Source organism: Talpa europaea (genome assembly GCF_964194135.1).
Source record: "Talpa europaea genome assembly, chromosome: 6".
Lineage (NCBI taxonomy): Eukaryota > Metazoa > Chordata > Mammalia > Eulipotyphla > Talpidae > Talpa > Talpa europaea.
In genome coordinates, this window is record NC_140072.1 from 3,411,403 (window position 1) to 3,431,869 (window position 20,467).

At 61.4% G+C, this 20,467-nt stretch overlaps 1 protein-coding gene across 3 annotated transcripts in view; it reads left to right on the forward strand.

The window, feature by feature from the left end:
* The window catches only part of ATP6V1C2 (ATPase H+ transporting V1 subunit C2), a gene marked incomplete at both ends in the record, with an annotated part of 41,331 nt that extends 21,272 nt beyond the window's left edge, over positions 1-20,059 (forward strand). The window contains 11 exons of one of the 3 annotated variants that reach the window (XM_084235012.1): positions 192-221; positions 4,170-4,264; positions 7,973-8,064; positions 9,804-9,906; positions 10,362-10,426; positions 11,525-11,617; positions 11,730-11,823; positions 14,141-14,278; positions 15,117-15,214; positions 19,637-19,769; positions 19,970-20,059. In XM_084235012.1, the coding sequence (XP_084091138.1) occupies positions 192-221; positions 4,170-4,264; positions 7,973-8,064; positions 9,804-9,906; positions 10,362-10,426; positions 11,525-11,617; positions 11,730-11,823; positions 14,141-14,278; positions 15,117-15,214; positions 19,637-19,769; positions 19,970-20,059 (1,031 nt within the window). The remainder of the gene's footprint in view (positions 1-191; positions 222-4,169; positions 4,265-7,972; positions 8,065-9,803; positions 9,907-10,361; positions 10,427-11,524; positions 11,618-11,729; positions 11,824-14,140; positions 14,279-15,116; positions 15,215-19,636; positions 19,770-19,969) is intronic. The other 2 variants (XM_084235013.1, XM_084235014.1) reach the window with 2 other exon arrangements.
* Between the last annotated feature and the right edge of the window lie 408 nt (positions 20,060-20,467).

A 20,467-nucleotide genomic window follows, 5' to 3' on the forward strand; every position in this document is an offset into this window, starting at 1 on the left:
GTCCCGGGCGGACGCCGAGGTTCGCGTCACATCAGTGTGGGGCCTCACTCACGCCCCACAGGCCCTCCCGGGAGCCGCAGCGAGTGTGCTGGCTGTTTGCTGTCCGAGACTGACCGGCGGAGATGTTCCTGCTCCCGCGCCTGGCGTGGCTTTGCTATGACTGCTTGTAACTCCACCTTATTGTGTTGCAGGTTTGAAGGAAAAAATGAAATGCTTAAAGAGTAGGTGACGTGGTGGGGGCGGGGTGTGTGCTGTGTGGTGCCGCATGACCCGGCCTGCTCGTAGGGAGCCGGTGCCCCGGCTGCGACGGGCTCCTCGCGGAGACCATGCAGCTCGGTCACGCCTCCGTACGACCCGGCCGGCAGCCCCTTCGCCTTGCCCTCTGCCCAGCGCCCCCGCCGCCCGCCCTGCATGCCTCCCGGGCCGGGCAGCCCTGCGTGTTCCCAGCGGACCCCCCCCCTCGCCTGCTCCGGGCCCCTGGCTTGCCGCCCCTGCCTGCTCCCCGGGGCTGTTCCGCGCACCTGGTCGCGTCCGTGCCGGGAGGAGCTTTCTGCGTCTTGTTGGGGCTCCCTCCTGGGGCCTCGTGGGTGTCCCCGCGCCCACACGCCCCGTTCCTGGCATCTGTGTCAGCAACTGGGGGGAAGTTAAAACCAGGAGACCTTCCAGGCCCAGCGCAAATCGTTGCAGGCCGCGTGTTGCCCAGACGGCTTTGCAACGCGTCTGCTCGGGACGCTGTTTCTTGCCGAGGCGAACACCAACATCATCGTGCTCAGCTGAGCCGCGGGTCTGACTTCTCAGCAGCCATCTCTTCGGGCTGACAAGGGAGAGCGACTTTCCTACATAAAAGCCGGGTCTTTAGGGCACGAGGATCACTTCCATTGAGAGTGTGATGGAAATGCTGACTTTCTATTCAACATTTGTGTTACTTAAAATGGGACGTTGTTACCCCGAGTCGTCAGTGCCATGGCCCGGCGTCCCGTCCGGGGCCGTTGCTGAGCCTCTTCTCTGTCCGGCAGGAGGACACTCGCTGCTGCTCAGTGTGTCTCACTGTCCAGCCTCCCGCAGCCCGGGCTCCCGACTCGCAACGCGAGGCTCCTGAGGCTTGTTCTTGCCACCAGTCCTTGCAAACAAAGTCAAGGACCCTGGGCTGTGCCCCCAGGAGCGCCTGAACATCCATAGCGTGTGTCAGCGCAGGAAAGGTTCTGGAAGATTCCAGCGGCAAGAGACCCATTTAAACTTGGCTGGATTCAGACCTTTCTGATGCTGCTGCGAAGGGGACTTGCCCCTCTGTAGACCACCCTGGAACGAGTGACCGAGGGTGAAGTGGAGGGTCTCAGTGTTGCCCCCTGCAGGTGGGGTTTTAATCCCATCCCTTGCAGGGAGTTAAGGGGGTTGTTTTTCAGAGGGCCGGCAGCACTGGCCCCTGGAGGTTCAAACCTGGGCCTGCTCCACGGGGCACTCCGTGACCTTGGCAGGTTGGCTCTTGGACTCACGGTTTTCTTACCTGTCAGTGGAGCCAATCCGTTCATAGACACTTAGTGTGGCCTGGGTGCCTTTGCCTCTAGCTGAGACATGAGTGTGCAAGGCGTGGGGTGTTGAGTTGCAGTGGAAGCTGAGCCGGCTGTGGTCTGGCCTGGGCCTTCGGTGTGCACGGAGCCGGCCTCTGTGTAGGCTGTCTGCGAACCATGCAGTCACTGGCCCTTCACTCTGCTGACTGCCAGGAAGGCCTTGTTTGGGTTCTCAGATGAGGTCACTATTGCTCAAGAGCAGCCGGGCTGTTTTGATGGGGAAGGCACCTTCCTGGGTCCTTGTCTGACCTCATAGGCTGTCAGCCCGGGTGTTGCTCCTAGGAGACCTGGCTTTGCAGACTCTGGCCAGGGGAAGAGGTGAGTCTGCTGTTTTTGAAGTCAGAGAGCTGCAGGCGGGAGGCCCCAGGAGGCTGGAGCAGGCCTGAGATGAAGGCCCGTCCTTGGCAGGTGTTCTCGTTAAGGTGATGGAGGGGCCAGGCTGCCCTGGGACGTGTCGTCTTGGGCAAGGGGCTGCATCTCAGCAGGAGCCGGGGCTCAGGAGGAGGTCACGTTCACTAGAGTTTTCCGGAGGCTTCTGCAGCCCCCTTATCTGGGGACCTACCGACAGAGCCTTATGCGGTGGTGGAGATGCAGCCTCCCCTAGATGAGAGGAGTCTTTAAAAAGACTAAGAGAAAACATTGTAGCTTTTAGTAGGATGGGGAACCCATTCTCTCTGGTCTGTCGGCCATAAAGACCTGGGAATTGCTGCGAATGCTTGCAGATGAGAGCTTGATCTGAAATGTACCTCTTCTGGGCAACCCAGAGTGCCAGGGGTTGGTTCGTCACCAGGTTACTGGGGAGATTTGAGTGAGGAGCGCCGCTTTGCTCTGTGGGTGCAGCCCCTGGGAGTGCCGAGACGGCCATCGCCCGCCAGGAGTTGGAAAGCAGCAGCTTTGGTGCAGGGGCCAGGCGCACAACGCTGGCTCGGGCCAGCAGGGTGAGGACATGCAGGCAGTTTCCAGGAGTTGATCTCTGACCTGGTGTTAAAGGACAAGCAGTGAGGGCGGGAGGGAGGGGGTGTCTCAGCTTAGGGGGCACTGTGCCCCCAGGTCCAGTAGGGAGTCAGTGACCATCTCCCTGTTCCGCCTCTGACGGCGCCCGTGCTGTCATGCACACAAATTAGTTCAGCAACTTCCAGAACTGGATTCTCCCTGCAGAGACATTTCCCTCCCATAGTGTGGCAATACCACATTAATGACAAACTAACCCCCAAACCTGCCTGTGTGGGCTGCCATATGAAAACCACAGGCCGGGAGCTGAAACCACGGGCCTGAGGCTCTGGAGGCTGGAGGCCGACGCCACGGGCCTGGCGGGTTGGCTTCTGGTGAGAGCTCTCTGGCGGCTCGTCAATGGCTGCCTCTGGCCGTGAGCGCCCAGCGCCTGTCCTGCAGGAGACAAGCTCCCCAGTGTGTCTTCTCTGCAGGACGCTGGCCCTGTGGGGTCAGGCCCCTTGTGCTTAAGGGGCGCTCCTGTCCATTCCACCACCCCTGGAACCCGACGGTCAGGTCACCCTGGCGTGTGGTTCCTGCAGAGGGAACCAGGGACATGCCAGCTCTTTCTCCCGCAGCAGCAGCAGCTGCGCAACCGTGCCCGGGAGGTGGGGCGAGGAGGGAGGCGGCGGCAGCCTCCTAGGAGCTTGTGGTCCTGTTTTATGGTGGCGGTGACATAAGGCGCTCTGTGCCGGCATGTCCTCCTGCAGATGATGGCACCTAATGAGGCTGAGGAGTAAATGCCTCACGTGTCCTGGCCTAGGTCGTTAACAGCAGCACCAGCGGCCTCAGCGGCCTCAGCTTCAGGCGCTTCCTCCTTCCCGCCTTCCAGGGCCCTTCCACCTCCACCTTCGAGCCCCATTTCGCCCCCATCTGCTGCTTCTTGGGGACTTGGCCGTGGGCACCTTGGCCTGTCCCAAGCTGAGCTCGCCTCCTCCTCTGCCGCCTCCCTGGCTGCTCGGCTTAGTGAGCATCCTTCCCACCACCAGTCACCAACCTGGAGGCCAGGTCCCCTGTGGTAATGGTCCCGTGTCCCACCGAGTCCGCCTGCGCCTTCCCGCCCCAGGGCTTCGGTCCTCCTGGCTCCCTCTTCTCCCTCCCCCCACACAGCTGCCAACTCCAGGGCTGGCGAGTGTTAAAATGCCTTTAAAACAGCTCGGGGGTCCTGCTTTCTGCAGCAGGCAGGAAGATGGCTCATTTTGTATGGGTGGCCCCCACGACCAGCCATGGGCTATGTGGTTTTGGGGGTGCACTGGATGAGACCAGGAACAGCGTCAGGCCCTCGGAATTTCTCCGGCTGGTCTTCCACCTGCGAGAAAGTGGGATCTCCTGGACAAGCTCTCGGGGGGGCGCAGCCAGAGCGAGGTTGGGGGCGCAGTGTGCCCGTCACTGTGTCCCTGGGCTGTTGCTGTTTTCGGAGGAGCTTGGGTGCTGCTGCTGGTCGGTCGCTGGCTCGGGTCTTGCCTCCTCAGGGAAACCTGGCTTTCCGGCCGCGCTGCGCCGCTCTCTGGTGGCTTCCCTGGTGCACGCGGGGATGCTCTATTTGGGAGGCGGCCTTGTCTCCCCGGTGGGCGAACCCGCTCACCTGCTGGACTGTTTGTTTCCTTCCAGTTGACTTACCGTCCTTTGTGACCCACTTTGAATGGAACATGGCCAAATACCCTGCCAAGCAGCCGCTGGCCAGTGTGGTGGACACTCTGGCAAAGGTAAGAGAAAGTCCTTGTCTGGGGCAGTGGTGCTTCGCCCGGAGGATGATGACCAGGGGCATCTGACCAGGCGAGGTGGATCTTTCTAGGGGACATTTGGAAGCTGAGCCCCCCCCCCCCGCCACCTTTTGCCTCCAGTGGGTCTGACCAGGCCTGGTGGGCTTCTGAGGTGAGGCCTCCACACCGTGGATGAGGTCAGAGACCTCTGGGTTTCAGGGCAGTCCTAAAATGGGAAGGCAACCACTGCCCTCCCAGAATCCTCTCCAGCCCTTCCCTGGCGAGGTGCCTGATCTCACCGGACACGCCCCGGTAGTCAAGCCTCTGGGGGTCTGACCTCAGACCTGTCCTGCCCACTCTGCTCCCCTTGTGCTTCTTAAAAGTGCTGGTGGAGAAGCAGCTTCACCCCAGCAACTCCTAAGACCCTGGCCCTGCACCCTAGGGGGGTGTCTCCTTGACACAAACTGATGTGAAGTGTTGCGGCCTGACCCCTTCCCGCCGCTATCCACCAAGTTCTGGATTTGCTGTGGCCGCGCGGGCCAGGGTGGCTGGAAACATCTCAGCCAAGCCAGGAACAAAGCCTTCCTGTTGTCTGCGCAGCCAGCTGAGCCACCCAGGTGTGTCTGGGCGGGTCAGTGGAGGAGATGGGCCGCTGGGCCCCATCCCCACGCGGCCTCCCATCTGACAGCAGGCGGGTGCCTGGCTGGTCCCTGGAAACAGGTGGGGCATGAAGGCTCTGGAATCTGGGTGTGGCCCCTCGGGCACAGCTTACATCACAGAGGTCCCAGCCCCACCTGGGACAATTGGGCAGTGATCCTGGAGGGCCCTTGCGGTGGGGGGGACGGAGCACCTGTGCTAGGTGTGACTTCCGGGAGGGCGTTGTGTGCTGTAGCCCCCAGCCTGGAACTCGCTGCCATCTGTGGGGATGTGGTGTCCTGCCCCGCATGAAGCCTGGGGAGGCCAGGCTGGCCTATCAGTGCTGTTCTGAGGCCAAGCAGACAGTGCTCACCAGTCCTGGGGCGCCACACCCCCTGGAGCACATCCAGGCACCAGCTGATGGGGGACAGTAGTCACAGACAAAACCTGGGGACACAGAGGGACTTCGCAGGACAGCAGGGAGGGGGAGGTAGCCCCTATTTTCATAGTGGGCCTGGACCCTCTGGGGCTCTTGCTTTGTAGTCACCTCTTTGGGGGAGGAAGCCCTTCCTTCGATTTCAGATGGAGGATCTGGCAGGGGGAGGCTCCAGGCCCACGGTGGGGAGGGCCTGCTCTGGGCATGTGCTATGTGTGGGTGCCGCCAACCCAGGCAGCTCTGGGCCAGTGCCACCCCAGGGCGCCAGTCTTGGAGGCCATTGGGGAGAGGCTGTGGTTCTTGGCCCCCTTACCTGTCCTGCACCAGGAGCCCCATCCTCAGTTCTGGCTCAGTGCCCGCTCCCACAGGGAGGTGTGAGTCTGATACCAAAGACACCAGCCCAGAAAGCCCCCTATGGAGAGCCACAGCCAAGGAGGAGCCGGGTGTGGGCAGTCAGGGTCAGGGCCTGGTCCCTGCCGATAGCTGGTAACTTAGCCCACCTGTGTCCCTGAAATGCAGGGTGCGCCCTGAAATGCAGGGCGGGAGGAGGGCTTGGCCCACTCTCTGCAGGCACTCAGCGTGGCATCCTTACCTGGCCAGGGGCCAGCCATGCCGTGCCAGTCTGGGCCAGGCTCCAGTTTCAAGAAAACCCCCAAGGTCACCAGGGTAGCAGGCAGGTTCACTCCTCACCATGCACCTGCCTGCCAAGGTGGGCATCTGCCCCACGCCCGCCCCCTGGAGCGGTCGCCACCGGCCTCTGCAGCCAGAACATCCCCAGCACTTCAGGGAGAGCTAGTTCCAGGGGCCCTCGAGGCTTCTGCCTGGCATGCCTGCCTCCGCAGGGCCGCGCCAGCCACCTGCCTGAAGGAGCCAGGCCGGGTGAGTTTGGTCCTGCTGAGCTGGTATCTCCGAGTGCTGCCCGGTGCTGTCCGCTTGGCCAAACCCACAGAGGTGACCCCTGCCTCGTGCAGCCCAGGCTGGGGAGCACAGAACTCGCTCCCTGAGTGGCTGCTCCGCGGGGCAGCACAGTGTGATTGCGAGGTGCTGAGCTCAGAGAGGTTCAGGAGCCGATATGGGCCACGCAGCCCTTCAGCCCCGGCCTGCCTGGTTCGAAGGCCCGAGTTCCTCCCACACTTACTGGTCTCCAAACGTTCCTTTGTAGTTTTTTTATTCACTTGTGAAATCAGAAAAATAAGAAACAAATCCTGCAGAGGCTGCAGGGTATTTTTGTTTGGTTGGCTCCCCGCTCCCCTTAGAACGCGTAAGAATCAAGATCCGTGGATTGTGTCTGTGTCAATTTTCTGGTTTTGATAGTAAGATATTGCCCGTGCGGAACCAGACATGGGATCTCTTTTTGCAATTTCCTGTGAATCTATAAGCATTTGAAAGTAAGAAATTTTTATCATAAGGAAGTTCCATCTTGTAAAAAGACATACATGTCAAATGTAAGATAAAAGCGGTAAAGGCCTCCTGTGACGTCACCCCACTGCCTTCCGTCCAACCCCCCTAAAGGTGACCCACATGTAAAATTTAAAGTGGATCTTCCCAGCTGCATGAAAATGTATACATTGAAACCCAGAATTGTTCAAAGCCTAGATTACCCTTTTTTAAATACACTGGGTCTTGACATGACCGGTCGGGTCTCGGCAGCCGTGCTGAGGTCTGGGGCTGAGGGCTCCCACGGTGGCGGGGAGCACCTCGGGGTCTGTGAGCATGGCGGGGGGTGGGGGTGGTGAGGGGCCCTTTCTCAGCTGCCTGGGCAGCCCCGCAGCTCGGGTGTCGCAGGTGTGCGTCCACAGCCAATCCTTGAGCCAGCCTCAAGTTTCGTCGTGACACTGGTGGCAACAAAACCATCCCAGCCAACGCTGACCTGAATGACCTTACTCAAGGTCATTTGTCATCGTTTCGCTTGCGGTCAGAGCTCCGAGAACCCGTCCATGGTGGTCAGTGGGGACGGCTGATCTCGCTCGTGTCCACGGCCGTGCACGCGCTCCCAGGGGGTCGGAGGCCCCGTGCACTGAGCTTTCCGCTTTCTGCGACCTCAGAACAGCTGCGCGGGGGCTGCACCGTGGCTGTTTTGAGGGCTCCCCTTGGATTGGGGTCCAGTGGGCACTTTTCTTTCACTCTTGCCAGCCCTTGGGGAGGAGGCGAGCACCTGGCTGGACAGGCCCCAGGGGCCAGCATCTGGAAAGCAGGAGACCTGGCTGGGCTCTGGGTCCAGGCCACCCCCTCTCCCCTCTGTCCACTACATCCCAACCCTGCTCCACACAGGAGGGGGTTCTGGTCGTGCCCCCTGGGATCTCCTTAATGCCAGACCCATGACGGACCTCCGGTCTGAAGGAGCTGTGTTGTCTGTGCAGAACAGACGGCAGCCGCCGCCCAGCTGAGCCTAGAGACCTCTGCTGGCTGCCTGAGCCCTTGGGGGGTCCCTAGAGAGGCCAGGGTGGGGGTGAGCCTGAGCTGGTGTCCAGCAGAGCTGAGGGCGCTTGAGGCACTGTGAACACCTTGACCATGCGAGAAGGTTCTGCCCGTGCCCCGCCCTGCACTCGGCAAATAGTATGTTCCGGAGCTGGGAGCCATTTGTGGTCATGTTCGAAAAGTTTGACCAACTCTTTAAACTCCTGGGCTTTTCCAAACAGCAACTGGCACAGATCGAGACCGACGTGAAGTCCCGGACGGCTGCTTACAACACTCTGAAGACAAACCTGGAGAACCTGGAGAAGCGGTCCATGTGAGTGTCTGCCCGCGGCTCCGCAGCTCACGCCCCGGCTCCCGCAGAGGCAGCAAGGAGCCCAGGGCCGGCTGGGCTTGGTGGCGCCGCTTCCCCGCGCCCAGAGAGGAATCGCAGCCCCGGGCCCTCGCGCTCCTCACGCTCCTCGCCCCTTCCCTCCTTCTTCCAGCCGCTCCCTGCCCTTGAGGACACCTGGGGTGCCCCCCAAGCTCCTTCCCTGGTGGAAGCTTTGTCAAGGCCCCTCTCGGAGAGGCAGAGGGAGTGGGCTCAGGGACTCGGTGCCCGGGGCTCGCCCCTCAGGACCGCGTGGGAGAGGGAGCAGAAGGCTGATCCGGCCACTCGCAGGGCGCCAAGAAGGGGGGAGGCGGAGAGAAGCATGAGCTTGGTGGTCTGGCGGGGCTGCAGGGAGGGGGCGAGCGCGCCATGGTCGGGGTCTGTTGGTGGACCACGCCAGGCAGGAGGACGGATGCGATGCATCCGTCTGACGTTATCCCAGTGAGTCGGGTGTCAGCTGAGTCTCGCCTCTGGCCCTACGGGGGCGTGAGGATGGGAGCTGGGCAGGGCGTCCTGACGGCGACTCTGGTAGAGACCAGCTGTGGCACTGACCATGGGGCCAGTGGCCATTCGCCGGCTGGACCGTCCACTCGTGGTGCCACCGACTTGTGGACTCCGAAGAGTTGTTTAGGTTTGAGCAAACTTCTGGCCCGGCCTCTGCAGCTCGCAGCTGACGACGTCCACACACTGCTCCCCAGTAGCGCAAACAGGCACTGAGCAGGTGGGGGGGCACGGAGAGGGTGGCTGCTTCTACCTCCTGCTGTTAGCCAGCGCCTATTGAGCATCACTTAGCGAGTTTACCAAGCACCTGCCATACTCTCAGGCCCCGAGACACCGACCAGAATAAAATAGGACTTCTGCGCATGGAGAGCTCACGACTCAATCAACAAACATTTAAGGGACGTCTGCTTTGTGCTGGGCACGGGCGGGGCAGACAGCCACGTCAGTCAGTGTGTGAGCGCCGCGGCTGCCTGGCACAGGCGTGCAGTCTTTGGCGAGGGCAGCACAGGCGGCCTGGGCAGGCAGCAGGGCCTCCAGACAGCAGTGTCTAAGGCTCGGGCCCCGGCCAAGGGCTGGACAGTGCTGTGTGGGCACCTGCTGACTGGCCCGTGGGCTGACGCTGCGCAGGGTCTCGGTGGCTCTGCCCTGCCCCATTTGCTAATACAGTGGCCTTGATCTTTGTGCTTAAAATACCATGACCTTGATAAGGACCGGGCTTCACTGGGCCTGTAGAGAGTTATTCCAGGCCAGGCCCCGGCTGCCCGACCTGTACGGGGTGTCAGGTGAAACGGAGCTCCCTCGGGTGCTCGGCAGGGACAGGCCCAGCTTGCCTGCCACTGTGTCGACACTTGAGTAACCCAAGCTCCCTGCCTCCCGCGGCCCCCCCCAGCAGCGGGGGGCTTGCACGGGGCAGCGTAGGCAACAGAGGTGTTGAATTCAGCAGCCCCTGTGGTGGCGGGTGACAGTGCTTGCGGCCCTGCCAGCACAGAGGTTTGGCTTCCAGACGCAGAGTGGAGCCCGCGCTCAGCCCTGGGGCCCTCTCCGCAGGGGAACCCAGCCTCCTGTCCCAGGGCCCGCGCGCTGCATCTGTGCACATGCGAGTGGGCATGCATGCAGGGGCCCCGCCAGCCCAGGCCTCTGCTCACTGCTCACGCCCCTCCCCTGCTTGTCCCACCCTGATTCAGGGGGAACCTCTTCACGCGGACGCTGAGTGACATTGTAAGCAAAGAAGACTTCGTGCTGGATTCCGAGTACCTGGTCACGCTGCTGGTCATCGTTCCCAAGTGCGTGCACCAGGCAGGAGGAGCCCCCGGCCTGCATCTGGGTCCTGGACGGTTGCAGGGCAGGATGTGGGTGTGGGGCGACAGCGGAGGCCAGGAGCTTCCCCAGTAGCCGCGATGTGCCAGGCGTGCGTCTCCTCTCCGGTGGGCCCTGACTGTCCAAGGCCGGGCGGTCAGGGGCTCGCCAGGGCGCACAGGCAGGAGCAGAAATCTCCCAACAGGTGGCTGAACTTTTCACACAGGCCCTTTGGGGGTACCTGGAGTCCCCACAGGAGGTGGGGCTGGGATGGGGCCGGGTGGGATTCCCAGAGGGCAGGACTGCAGAGGATGTGGGGTTCTCTCTGTTCCCTGCCCTGCCCACCTAGTCCCTCAGAAAAAGGGGTGCCCAGGCTCCTAGGCACTCATGATACCCCACAGCCTATTCTGCAAAAATCACCAGCAGTTCTGTCTTCCCGCAGACAGAGCTACGTGCAATGGCAGAAAACCTACGAGTCCCTCTCGGACATGGTGGTCCCGCGGTCGACCAAGTGAGTGAGGCCCAGCCTGGGCCCAGGCTCCCTGGGGGAAAGGGGTGGGGTGTGGGGGGCATCCGACCACCAAACATGTCTAAGGGTGCATGGCCTTCAGCCCTCCACACCTGTGCCCCCAACCTTGGGCCTGGAGTGCCTTTGCAGCCCCACCCACCACATGCCCACTCCCTTCAGCTTTCAGACCCCACTGCCTCCTCCGGGATGCCCTCCCGGGCTGCCACACGCAGAGGTCCCCTCAATGCATGCCCCAGTAGGCCTTTGCTGAGGGTCAAGCAAGGGCCTGGCCTGAGCAGCTGCCCCCAGGGAGGACATCGCAGTGTATGGCTGCTGGGTCCCCTCTGCAGCAGAGGACAAGTGTGCACAGGCGGCTGCTCAGTGCTGGCTTTCCATGCCAGTGAGAGGCCCCCACAGGCAGCTTCCACTCAGGCCAGACCCCTGGGGCCCCTGTCAGCCGTGTCAAGGGCAGCTGAGAGGCTGCAGGGATGACATTGAAAAGTCACGGGAGCCTGGCTTGGCCCCTCTGGGGTGGCTCTGAGATACAAGAAGGTGACCCAGGCATGCCTGTGGGCCCAAGGGCTCCCATTATCGGGTCTTCCAGCCCGTGGGACTCAGAGACCCTCATGTGGGGCTCGCAGCCCCGTGGAGCAACGCTGAGGCGTGCCTGGGAGGCTGTATCCAACCGGACACTGTGACACTAGACGCGAACTGGACATTGGGGGCTGATGCCCACCACCCAGAACCCTGTCCTGCATGACAGCCATTGAATGTCAGGGCCGGAGGCGCTGCGGCATCGCAGGGAAGAGAGACAGGCAGCTTGCTCTGTCGGGCACGTTACAAGCAGAGCTTGTAAAGCAAAGCTCAGATCTCTGCGCAGGCGGACCCTGGGATCCCCCACTAGCCCCCTGGGGGCCCCTGAGGCCTCAGTCTGGAGTGGGGGGGGCACAGGCAGGCCTTCCCCAGCCCACGGGCCACCGGCCAAGGGTGACAGGCTCCCCCTGCCTGACCCACCTCCCAAGAGAGGGGACAGCCCACCCCCAGCCGAGCTCCAGTGCGGGGCCCAGTGGCCAGTGCGGTGAGCGGACGCTTCTCCAACAGATTGATTGTTGAGGACGGCGAGGGCGGCCTCTTCACCGTGACTCTGTTTCGAAAAGTGATCGATGACTTCAAATCCAAAGCCAAAGAGAACAAGTAAGGGCCGGCCTGGCGGGCCTCTCGGGCCTCTCGGGCTTTGCCTGCACCTGTGGGCCTTTGCTCAAACCAGAAGCTTCTTAATAAGAGCCTTGCGTTTGCTTGCTTCAAGGTTCACTGTCCGTGAATTTTATTATGATGAGAAAGAAATTAAAAGAGAAAGGGAGGAGATGACCAGGTTGCTGTCTGATAAGAAGCAACAGTATGTGAGTATCAGACACAGGCCTTTCCTGAGGGGCCTTGGGTCCCCTCGGTCCCCACCAAAGCCTGGGGCAGAAGTACCCCAAGTCTCCACCTCTCCGCCCCGACCATCCCCCCTCCCCGGGTGCACCCCCCTCTGGGACTGCCAGAGCAGGGTCTGGGCAGGTGAGCCCAGGTCACGTGGACGGAGGACATGAGCCGGGTGCCCCTGCCGGGGTCGCACCCTCCCAGGAAGGGCCTCCGGGCTGACCTGCAGAGGAGCGGGGTGGGGGGGCTGCGGGCTCTGAGCAGTTAATCAGCCTTTCCCTGGAGATCAGGACCCGCCTAATCCCCCAGGTCCAGCCAGATAGGCGCGGCTCCAGGCGGGGACATGTGGTGACACACGTGTTGGCCAGCCCTCAGAGAACGGGGCGACAGTCACCTGCTGCCCTTGGTGGTGTGATTTGCAGGCTGAGATGACCCCCTCAGCCACCAGCACCTGTGTTTACCTCCCCGCTCCTCTAACCAAGAGCAGGTGCTTAGGCTGGAGATTTCCGGCAATGGCCACTCAAAGCTCCTCACCTGGGAGGGCAGCGCAGCGTGGAGGGAGCAGACAGAGGGAGCAGACAGACTCACACGCTTGAAGTGTGGACAGTGTAGCCTTTGCAAAGCCCCGGCCGCTGTGTGACATGGGTGTGTGGGGCCGAGCCAGGGGCTGGGCGGGAGGGGCCCGGCGGGTGAAATGTCTCCAGCCCCTGTCCCCATCCCCACGGGGGAGGTTCGGGAGCACCTGCCAGCTCAGCCTGGCGGTGGAGTGCACGGGAAGAATGAGCAGAATGTTCTGCAGGCCTCTTGCAGGAAAGTCGGTGTAGACATAAAGCTGTGAGTGTGTGCTTGGGGGAAGGGCCAGGAGTGCCCCGTGGCTGAGTGTTTACACCGCCCCCCCACCCCGGTCCCCATTCTTCGACATCAGCCGGGGGTTCTGCACGTCGAGCTTGACCTCTGGGTCAACGGCCTTTTCACAAGAGCTCCAGATGAGTCACCCAGTCTTGGGGCCCCCAGATGGGGTTCCTGCTGCCCCCGCTGGACAGTCCTGTCCTTTTTTGAGGAGGACATGGACACTGATCATGTAAAAGCGGGGGGAGTCATCCCCCACCCCCACACAAACCCGCATGCGTGTGTGGACGTGCGCGTGAGTGAACACGCTCCTCAGACACGAAACCCGCTGGGCCAAGGCGCAGGCGCGTCCCCCTGCAGGAGACGATGGGCTGGGCCGGAGCCCCGGGGCCTGAGCCTCAGAGTGCTGCCCCCCAATCCTGGGCAGAAAGGGGTTCACCAACAGAGATGTTATCCAAAGGCTTTCCTTCCAGCCCCAGCTTCCCCGAAACCCCGACCCCGGGACGGAGGCCTCTAGCCAGCCCCCCGCTCCCGCTCCCGTCCGCGCCGCTCGCACGAGGTCCAGCGGGGCCTGCCCGAGCCAGGGCGCCAGTGGGGACTTTGGCACCCACCTCCCGCTCCCAGCCCTGCCAGCCCTGAGCGCCAAGGTGACACAGGAGCCCGCCCGCCTCCCGGCCTCGGCCTCGGGTGTCTGCTGGCGCTTTTGGTGTAGATTTCCGCACCCCAGGGGGCCCCGGGGAGCCCTGCCGGGTCGCTGAGGGAAGTGGAGCCCGAAGGAGACACTAGCAAATGCCCTGTGCCTCGCGAGGCCCCCGCTGTGCCCCAGGGTGGAGGGGCATGGGGGATGGGGGCGGGGGTGGTCCTGCTCTGCTTTTTGAGACCCCCCACCCCCATAGCCTGTTTGGAGGTGGGCGTGGCCAGCATTTAGACTGTTTTGGATTGGGGTGCGTATGATTTAACACTCATTTCAGGGTACGGGTTCACCCCTCTGACCGCCATCTGGCCTCCTTTTTGTTACTTGTCAACCCAGGCGGGGCGGGGGGTGTGGGGGGCTGGCTGCGGGCATCAGCTGCTTTGAGAGCAGAGCCCGGGGCTGCCCGGCTGCCCGCAGAGAAAGGTGGCACGGGGCGCACGTCCCCCGGCACCGGACGCCGTTGTGCACGGAGCCTGCTGGGCGCGCCTTGGTGGTGACACTGCGCGAGCCAGGCAGCCAGCGCCCCCCGCCACCTCCCAGAGCTGCGGTCCCCATCCCGGGTTGCAGAGGGGGGCAGGGATGGAGGCTCCGACCCCTCTCCCGGCAAGCGGCTGCCCCCCAGGGGCTTGAGCCCCGCTCCCACGGGGCCCACGGGGCGCCCGGCACACCTGCACCCCGACCAGCAGGCCGAGAATTGTTTGTTTGTGATGCGTGTTTGCTGAATGATTAATAAGTGATTTCTGTGCCTTTAGCAAACTTCCTGTGTTGCTCTTAAAAAGGGATCATCCTCCTTCCCGGACCACAAGGTTAAGGTAACCCCGCTAGGTAACCCCACTAGGCCTGCTGCGGGGCAGACCGACAGAGAGAGAGACAGTGAGGGCGAGGGTGAGGTAAGCAACCCCCCGGGAGCCCTGGGGTTCCCTGGCTCGCATGTCCTCGCCCGCTCAGGCGTCTTCTGAGAAGCCGAATCCCTGCATTTTCTGTGATCGAATGTGGCTTTGGAGGCTTAAATTCGAGGGGCCCAGAATCATGCCTTCCTCCTACTCTTCAGGGTGCCTTTGGAGCTGCCCCCCACCCACCCACCCAGCAGGACCGTGCTTGGTGGCCAGGGTGTGTCTGCCCTGCCTGGAGGTGGCTGGAGCTGGTGACGGACGGGCAGGCCCTGCTGGGTGGTCGGGCAGCTGGGCGCTCCTCCCCCGGCTGCCCTGGCTGGACCCACCCCTGACCTTGGTGGGCAGTTGGAGGTATCAGGTGGGGACTTGGAGACAAGGCGCAGAGCTCCCCCTAGGACGGGCCCCCCCAGCGAGAGTGCCGGCTGCGGAGGCCCTGAGGGCTGGTGGCCGCGGGGCTGGGGCTGTGAGGAGCCCCCTGGTGGTGGCGACTGGCCCTGATGCCAGGACCAAGAGCAGAGCCTTCCAGAAGGTGGCTCCTGGGCGACAGGGTCAAATGGAAGCCTGCCAGCTGCCTGCTGCAGGACACCCTGAGGTCAGGGGCTGCCCAGCCCCCTGCTGCCCACGCATGTGCCGGGTGTGGGCCTGCTGCGTTTCCAGGGCCCAGGCACCCTGGAGGGTGTGGCCTGGACTTCACCAGCCCTGGCCAGCAGCTCGCTGCTTCTGCTGGCTCCTGGGCATCTCAGCGCAGGGCTTGCACTGTCCAAACCCAAGTCCCTTTTGTCCTGGTGTTGGGGACAGCGGCCTGGAGGGGTCACTGCCTCTCCCATCTCTGCAGGGCCCCCTGCTGCACTGGCTCAAGGTGAACTTCAGCGAAGCCTTTATCGCCTGGATCCACATCAAGGCGCTGAGGGTGTTTGTGGAGTCCGTGCTCAGGTGCGTAGAGGGGGTGGCCCAACCCTGAATGTCCTGCAGTGGGAGCCAGCTCTGGGGGTGCCCGGGCTCCTGCCTTCCCCCTCCCAGCCTCTTCAGCCTCCTTGGCATCTTCTCTTCCCCCCACCTCTGCCCCCAGACTCTCAGCAATGTGCGGCCATTTCCTGGCTCACCCTGCAGCCGTGCTAAAGCCCAACTGAACTGACACCAACAAATCTTATTTTGCCTTTTTTTTTTAAAAAAAAAAGGGGGGGGGTGGAAATAAAGGTAAAATCCTCTGGCTTTAACACTGAGAGCTTAAGGTGCCACTGCCTTAAAGCACGACCCCATTTCAAGGGAGAGAAGCACTTAGTTCAAGCAGGTGTGGGCTGTTTACTCTCTTCTTAGGAAAATGAGTCAAACAGGACATTGAATTGCTTTCAGGCCAAGGCTGAACTCTTGGGTACCAGCTCCCCCTTCTGGAAGCTGCCCCTGCCGTGGCTGGCTCTGACCGCAGGCTCCTGTGCAGCTAGCCCTCGTGGGGGTCTCCCCATCCCTTTCCTGCTGAGCCATCTCCACCCCCACCCCTCCTGAGCCCCCAGGTGCTGCTGTTTGCCTGACGCAGGCACCCCCGGCCCCTCCCTGGCTTCCCGTTCAGACCAGCGTCCTGTCCTGCCATTACCAGGCCCCAAACCTCAGGGTTGCCTGGCGGCCTCTGCTCCCGCATCCTCACGCCCTACCCCGCCTTCGCCCCCCCCTCCGGTGTCTGCGCCTGGCTTGCCCGGCTCTCGCTGGTTCTCAGCCTCCAGCCTGTCCTCCGCGTGGCTGCCAGCGTTCTGCCCGGCACAGAGCAGGCCTGGCCCTGGCACCCGCTCCGGCTGGTGATGGCTGGGATGGCGGCCTTGGGGCGAGGCGTGCTCAAGCTAACCTGCAAAGCCCCAACCGCCTGGAGCAGGGACGGCCCCAGGCCAGCCTGGCTCGGCCAACACCGGCGGCCTGTCCCTGGCTTCCCACCGGAGGCCGGGGCTTGGAGAGGTAGAGGAGGGTGCCCTGGTGTCTCACTCAAGTGCCATGAAACTATTTCCCCTGAAAGTAAATGCAAGAATCACTTTTCAAAAACTAGCCATTTTTTGTTTAGTGAGTATAGTAGAACTCTGTAAAAAAAAAAAAAAAAAAAAGTGCAGAGATCTATTGTGTGGGAAGTGCAGCGCCTCCCCAGCCCCGCCGGGACAGTCCCGGCTGCCCACTTCAAGGCTCTGCGTGTCCCCGGCGGGACGCTGCTCCCTCACGCCCTGCCCCTGCCCCTGCTCCTGCTCCTGCTCCCCCGGCGCACTGCGGTCTCCTGCGGAGGCGAGAGCTGGGGGTCCTTCCTGGTGGCTTTTTCCTATTCTATCCTTGGGGAGGCCCTATCTGAGGAGATGGTGGTGACGAGCAGGCTCACTTGCGCAGGCAGGTAAAGTTCACCTGCTTCCCGCCCCCCCCACCCCAGGGGAGCACTTGGGGCTCTGCCTTCTCTTCCTTGCTCCCTGCCTGGCCCCATGGCTGGGGCTGTAGCTCAGAGTTGGGGGCGGGGGGGGGGGAGAGTAGATTCTAATGTTTGTAGATTGAATAGAAGCAAAGTTGAGAAATGACTAATCTTGGGGGTGCACGAAGGGCTCAGCCCCCCAGGAGAGAAACAGGAGCAATTTCTAGCAGCGCTGGGTGATTCGTGGGGCTGTGGTGTGGTCCGCTGTCTGGGCGGCTAATGGGCTTGGAGTCGGGGGGAGGTCTTGGCGGGGAGGGGACTTGAGGGGCTTGTTGAGCAGCCTTCCGAGGCCTGGCAGCTTCGTTGCCGATTCCGGCAGAGGAAAAGAGAATTCTGGAGCCTTCGGTGTCCCTAACGGGCCCTTGATGCTGAATCAGGGGACTGGACTCACGGGCAGCCCAGCAGGCAGGGAGGCAGCAGTGAGCCCCCGACCCGTCTCTCCTTTTATCCCTGGCTTCTGGGCCCAGGTGTCCGTGCTTACGTACGCACACCCCGTGCGCTCGGCTGCTTGCGCGGGTGCCCAGTCAGGTGCGCGTGCCCCGGGCTCACGCTCCCAAGCGCTGTGTGGTAACACGTTACCACGTGTGGGCAATGAGACTAGCGGGGGGCGAAGACCTAGCGGGGAGTGGAGGCCCGAGAGGCTGGCTGCAGGCGGAGAAGAGAGCCTGAGCACCCCCTGTTCCTTACGGGGCGCACAGTGATGACTGATGAGTATGCATGAGTTGACCCGGGGGAGGATTAGAGGGCAGCCTCAGGGAACCCCGACATGTAAGCAGCCGGGCAGAGCAGCAGTGGGGAGAGGCATGTGAAGGCATCAGGTGTCCCGGGACCAGGCCATGGGAGGCCGTGGGTGGAGAAGCCGGATGCAGGGGCTGACGCCATGGGACTTGGGGTGCTCTCAGATTTGGAATGAGCCACAGGGAGCTGAGGCTTTTTGTGAATGGGCGAGATGGTGACAGGCACCGGAGGGGCATAGCAGGTGGGCGCGTGGGCGGCTCCCAGGAGGGGAGGCCTCCTGGGGACACTCCCAACTCCTCCCGGAACATGGGCAACAGCAGACCTTAGGGAACGAAAGATGGGAGCAAAGGTACGGGGTGTCACCTGGGTCGGCCCACACACCAATGTGCCAGTCAACACGTTGGTGTTGACACACCACAGCCCCTCTGGCCTCTGTGGTACTTGCCTTGGGGAAGTAAAGCTCCGTGGTCGGGTGGGGGTCCCCAGCTGGGATCTTGTTCACTGATGTCACCTGCTCACCCAAGCTTCTGGAGCCTGACCGGGTGGGCTCATGCTTGGGCAGTGACAGCCAGGCCCGGCTGCCTCCTGGCACATTTACTGCAGCCTCCGCACATCAAGTAGGAGACACTGAAGTATTTGAGTGGATACTTTGTTCCAAGGCAAAGTCTAGGAGTGGGCAGGATTTATGGACATGGACTGGGGGGCGGAGACTGAGTCATGGCTCCTTGGCGTGACGTCTGTTGAGGGGCTGCCGCCACGTTTCCAGTGAGGAGGCAGAAGTACTAGCCACGGGCACCTGCTCGCTGGTGGTGAAGTTAACCAAAAATCCCTGACAGTCACAAATCACGGGTCTGCTGTTCACAAATACAGCAGACTGATGAAGCACACTGCCGAGGGAGCAGCGGGAGAGTCAGGAGAGGTCTGCACGCCATGTGGGACCCTCGCCGGCTGGCCGGGATCAAACAGGCGCTGCAGAGGCTGTGGGCAGCTTCATGGCACTGCGCTCAACCGCCTGCGCCACCAGGGGAGGCCCCAGGGAGATTCTTGACACTTTTATTTTTGATGTTCCGTTCATTCATTCATTCATTCAAAAAAAAAATCTTTTCACAAGATGGGATTTTCTCCCCTCGGATGCCATCACCCTAGTTTTCCCAGCACCAAAGTACCCCCAGCCCTCCACCTCCCTCTCCCTCGCCACCGCGTCCCCCACTCTCCCGAGTGCCTCAGATCTGTGGTCAGCTTTCAAGGATGCTTTTGTTTGTCTTTGATCCTTTGCTTTCCCTAGGCTCCATATGTAAGTGAAACCACCTGGTACGTAGTGTTCTGGAGTAATCCCTTCTAGCACCATCCATGTTGCCGCAAATGGCACGAGGTATTTCTGAGTCGGCCGGACACCACCGCGGCCGTGCCGCCGCAGGCCTTCCAGGCGTCTCAGCCCGAGTCCAGAAATCACCTGTCCACTCAGAAAGTCAGCAAAAACAATTCATAAGCTTGAAAAACATTCTTTTTGCTGTTCTTTCAGTGGACAATTGGGCTGAGCCAGGTTGGAGACAAATGTTTTGCTGTCAAACACTCAGCCCCGTTAGTTGCCTCCACTCAGCGTAAGCATTCACCACCGCACCACACCGGGGCTGATCGCGACTTGCTACCAACACCTGCTATCAAGTGGGCCCACATGTTGCAGAGATTTTCTACCCAGAAAGATGTAGTGATCAGTCTCTTCCCTGACCCCAGACGTTTTACTCAACTGGGTTGTACCTTTTTTTTTTTTTTTTTTTTAATAGAGGCATGTTTTTCATTTATTTATTTATTTTGTTTGTTTGTTTTGTTTATACAAGCACTGGGTACAGTCAGAAGCGCGGGAGGGTGAGAGAATTCACCAGAGCCAGAGCAGGGAGCAGAGCAGGCAGAAGGACCGAAGGACACTGCTGAGGGGAGCAGCGGGCGGCAGGAGAGGTCTGCGCGCCATGTGGGACCCTCCTCTGGTGGCCGGGGAGCAGCAGGGGATTGAACCGGCGCTGCAGCCGCGGGCAGCTTCGCAACCCAGCGCTCAACCGCTGCGCCACCTGGGAGGCCCTGGGTTGTACCTTCTTAAGCTCTTCTGACAGCTTATTGCTGCTAGAACTTTCTTTCCTGCCTAGTTCATGTGCGCTTGGAGTAACTCATGCATTCTGTCCGAGAAGGTACGGGCTCCCAGTGAACTTCCAGGCGGTGCTCCTGCAGCCTCACAAGAAGTCATCGACCAAGCGCTTGAGAGACGTTCTGGACTCGGTCTTCAGACACCTGGACGAGGTAGCTGCTGCGAGCATCCTGGACGTACGTATATCAGTCAGGGCTGCGTCTCCCTGGCCCGGCCGGCCTCCCCATGGGAGCAGGGTACTCACCAGCCTGCTGTGCAAGACTGACTAGTGTAACAGCCATGGGTGGGGGTGGGGGACAGTGCCTGGAGAGTCCTCAAAAACAGATCAAACTGGACTCAGCTAGGCCCTTAGACCGCTGCCGCCTTCCTCCTGCAGGCGTCGGTGGAGATCCCTGGGATACAACTCAACAACCACGAGTACTACCCTTATGTCTACTTCCACATCGACCTCAACCTCCTGGACTGAAGGGTGAGGGACGCGCAGCCTCCTACTCAGCGCCCACAGGGGCTCCTTCCAGAGCTGGAGAACAGTTTGTCCTACAGAGTGTAGATTTTCAGAGAAGCTGCTCACAAGCGTTAGTGACAGTTGTATTTATTTTTTTTAAGTTACAATAAATGCTCACTCCTTTGAATTGGCTCTTCACTCAGATTCTAACATAATTCAAACCTCATTTCTCTGGGCCTTCACATAAATGGGGACCGCCTATAAATTGGTGATCTGCTGCTTTATTTCATGGACATTCTGTAAGGGCTTAACAACAACATCAAAACCTCGCGCGGACGACTGACCAGCTGTGTTTGCTAAGTCCCTGGCGATGGCCCGAGACAGGATACTGGGCAGGAAATGCTCTTCTCAACTGACCACCTCTTCATC